This window comes from Danio rerio, chromosome 13 (assembly GCF_049306965.1).
Source record: "Danio rerio strain Tuebingen ecotype United States chromosome 13, GRCz12tu, whole genome shotgun sequence".
Lineage (NCBI taxonomy): Eukaryota > Metazoa > Chordata > Actinopteri > Cypriniformes > Danionidae > Danio > Danio rerio.
This window is the reverse complement of record NC_133188.1, coordinates 50,510,964-50,515,199: the sequence shown is the minus strand read 5'-3', so window position 1 is coordinate 50,515,199 and position 4,236 is coordinate 50,510,964. Positions and strand designations below refer to the sequence as shown.

Genomic DNA, 4,236 nt, shown 5'->3' with positions numbered 1-4,236 from the left:
ACAGTGTTTCTGAACTACATAGTATTTACAACACTTTTAAAATGAATGCTACATAATATAGAATGGATATACGTTGGTTTTTACTAAACTGTGTAGTGTATCCTGTATTAAATTACAATATCGATGAATGTGTTTATAGTTGTTAGGCTATGACGTTAGTAGTTATAGTTGAATATTACCACAAAATATAATCAAAGACGATTCAAAAACAGTTCTATGACGTGGTATACGTGTATGCAGACACTTAAGCAAAATTTTTACCAAATTAGAATTTTTATAACTCCCACAAACAGTAACGACAGTGTTTCTGAACTATATAATGTGTAGTAACGTTACACAAAAAACGAATGCTATATTATAGTGAACAGATAGCTATACATTAGTTTTTACTGCAGTAAACTGTGGCGTATAATGTATTTCCTACAGTATCGATGAATGTTTATAGTTGTTATAGCTAACGTTATTTAGTTATAGTTGTATCATAGAATATTACCACAACATATTAATTCAAAGACTTCACTATATGGTTCAAAAACCCTATATTTGCTATGAAGTGGGTGTATTTACTGTAGATGTGAAGGGTGATTTAGAACTTCTGCTCGATGATTCGTCGATGCTTTTAGGTGAAATGTACTTTCGTTTCTCTTTATTTTCAAATAAGTATATTTCGCACGGGTTGTGATTTATTTTCTGTAAATGTGTCAAGCATTTTGGAAAAGTGGGGACGGGTGTCATCGTCGCCTGGTCTCTGAATGGCGCTGTTTTGAACTCGAATCTCCACAAGCTTAGCTTTTAAATCCCCTGTTGTTCCTGTGACGTTCTGCGCTGCTATGGTGACCAGAGAAGCTAGTTTTGAAGAGCAGATTCACGCGCGAATAAGTATTACATCACATTTCTACAACTACAGATTAAAATGTAGAATTAAACCCACGTTTTGTGTAGTATGCGCACACTGCTTTAGCAGCTCCATCCTCGATAAGACGGATTAGTAAACAAGCTGTACTCACAGTCGCTCAAACGCACGCACCCAGCAGGTATTAATGGAGCGTATAAAGTCAACATCCCCCCTCCTGCATTTAAATTTAGATAATTTTAACTCCCCAGAAGCTGAAGACAGCAGATATGTTCTGACAAGTCCGCGTTCGCTCGAATCCTGTGCAAAACTGGGAGTGAAACCTGTTGATCTGCTGTTCAGATCCTTCACAGAGTTCATCAATGAGAATCAAGGATCTCCTCTGGAGGAGGTGAGCGGATTATTTGAGGAACATGAGAAACAACGAAGAGAGCGACTGAGAATGTGTCGAGAGGAGAGAGAGCGGATCATACAAGAAGACTTGAGCAGAAAATCATCCCTAAAACCATTTACGGCATTGGGAACCATTCAGAATCAATGCGCAGAGTCAAAAACAAAACCTATCGCTGAAATTGATGATAATAATTCAAAACCAGAGACACGTGGCCATAAGTTCCCACACACTTTCAGTCTGGCCGACCTCAGACGATCTCCCGCAACAGAGCGACGCCTGAAGATCCTCACTGAGGAGATCAGCCGCAAACTAAACATCGCACTCCCTGAAAAAGACCACAAAATCGCTTCGCTGATGCTAGCCAAACATGAAGAACAGGAGATTCGCTTGCGTCAAAGCCAATCTGAGAAGGAGCACCGCGAGGAGGAGCAGAGGAATGAGGAGCTCCGAAGAGCTCACTTAGAGAAAAAGCGTCCGAAACAACTTTTGGAGCACATCCGACAATGGCAGGAGGATTTAGAGGAGCGGAGGAGGCGCAAGCAGCAGGAGGAGGCCATGATTGTGGAGCGGCAAAAACAGGAGGTGCTCCATCACGAGGAGCGCTGGAGGAGATCAGCAAAGGAGCAAGAAGCAAGTCGTAGATTCAAGCACGATTCAGCGAGTAAAGATGCGAGAGAGCGCAAATGTTACCAGGAGAGACTCCTGCGGGAGAAGGAGCGCAGTGAGGAGGCGCAGCGAGAAAAGGAGATTCATGCGGCGGCTGAAAAAGCAGAGCAAGCATTGAGAAGCAAACAAATCCAGGAGACGAGAGCAAAAAGGAGACTGCAGCAGGAGAATCGAAGACAGCTACTTAAACACCTCCTGCTGAAAAAAGAAGCGGAGGAAAAGGAGCGCGCGGAGAAGGAGATGCAGCTAAAACACTTACAAGACAAGCTGAAACGCTCTGAGATGAACCATGCGCTGGTTTTAGAGGAGAGGGTGGAGAAAATGCGGCAGCATGCGGTGAAGGAGGAGCAGCAGATGCGGATGGCGCTGCAGCGGGCGGGAAGGGAGGACAGGGAGCGGCTGGAGATTAGGCGAACGCTAGTGCAGCGCTGCAAACTGCGGACTGAGCATGCTGTGCTGCACGCGCAGGAGAAGCTGCGAAGCCGAGCTCAAAACATCAAGACGGAGAACCATGAGAAGGAGAAACACCATCGCAGACTGCAGGAGCGAGTGCTGGAGGAGGAGAAAGCGCAGTGGGAGGAGAAATGCACAGCAGTGATGATGAAGGAGGAGCGCAGGGAGAAGCTGCAGAGGGATAGAGCTGAGGCTCTGGAGCGGAGCCGGAAGGTGGCCCGCGCCTCCTGCTATATGCGGGACAGAGTGAAGGAGCACACCGCACCACGCACCTTTGACCAGATGGCAAGAGAAGCCGAGCTGACTGCGCAACTGAGCCAGCTGAACTTATGATTAGTGATGATATAAATTAAGCTCGTTTGAATGGGACATTATTTTCCAGCAGTGTTAGACAGCAAAGAACCAGCTCTTTTAAAGTATTAATGTTTTTCTTAAAGAGACAGTACACCTAAATTAAAAAGGACTCGCCATTTACTCAGGTGGTTCTAACCCTCTGTGAATTTCTTTCTTCTGTTGAACACCAAACAAGATATTCTTCAGCTGGACTTATGAAGAGTGGGGAATCTTATTTAAAAACTATAATTAACATTACTAATCAATTAATCAATCGCAATCAATTAGCAATTAATCAAAACACAAGTGTATAGGCACATTTGTATGTGTGTGAATGAGGGTGTATGGGTGTTTCCCAGTGATGGGTTGCTGGAAGGGCATCAAACTGCCAACTATTACAGTATATGTTTTTACACACCGCATGCCCTTCCAGCTGCAACACAGTAATGGGAAACACCCATACACTCTCTCATCCACACACTCATACACTACAGCCACTTTAGTTTATTCAATTCACCTATAGCGCATGTGTTTGGACTGAAGGGGAAACCCACGCCAACATGGGGAGAACATGCCAACTCCACACAGAAATGCCAACTGGCCCGACCAAAACTCGAAACAGCGACCTTCTTGCTGTGACGCGACAATGCTAACCACTGAGCCACCGGTCATACTTAGTTCATAATAGTAAATGTATTACAACCAATTAAAAGACAGAGGTGTAACTGCACGTTGCCACCAGAAGTAATTCATTCATTCATTCATTTTCTTGTCGGCTTAGTCCCTTTATTAATCCAGGGTCACCACAGCGGATTGAACCGCCGCCACCAGAAGTATTAAACGACATATACTGTTTTTGTTAAATGGGTAGCACAATCGCCTCACAGCAAGAAGGTCGCTGGTTCGAGCCCTGGCCTAATCAGTTGGGATTTCTCTGTGGAGTTTGCATGTTCTCCCCGTGTTGGCCTGGGTTTCCTCTGTGTGCTCCGGTTTCCACCACAGTCCAAACACATGTGGTACAGGTGAATTGGATAGGCTAAATTTTCCGTAGTGTACGTGTGTGAATGAGTGTTTGTGGATGTTTCCCAGTGATAGATTGCAGCTGGAAGGCATCCATTGAGTAAAAATATATGCTGGATAAGTTGGCGGTTCATTCCGCTGTGGCGACCCCTGATTAATAAAGGGACTAAGCGGTAAAGAAAACGAATGAATGTTTTTATTAAAGGGATCGTTCACCCAAAAACCTTTTTCACTATTTACTCACACTCAAGTGGGTCTATGTTGTGAAATGTTGTGCTGCCAACAGAGGAACGAAACCTAAACACGTTTGAAACATGGAAGATGAGTAAATAATGGGTAAACTGTCCCTTTAAGAAAGAGATGTTTGTAATACTAAGAGATTTATCAAGCCACACACAGTTAATAAGCCTTTTAGACTGTACTAAAGACAGGCAAAGCACTTATTTAATTTGAATTAGTTTATTTATTGACTTTTATTTTATATAATGATGATTTTATATGATTAATATTAATATTT

General features: G+C 43.4%; 1 protein-coding gene across 1 annotated transcript; it reads left to right on the top strand.

The window, feature by feature from the left end:
- Positions 1-814: 814 nt before the first annotated feature.
- On the top strand, positions 815-2,860 carry LOC141377073 (uncharacterized). The gene has a single exon (XM_073920306.1). It carries the CDS (start codon positions 1,041-1,043, stop codon positions 2,697-2,699), a length of 1,659 nt encoding a protein of 552 aa, XP_073776407.1. The 5' UTR covers positions 815-1,040; the 3' UTR covers positions 2,700-2,860.
- The last annotated feature ends 1,376 nt before the right edge of the window (positions 2,861-4,236 follow it).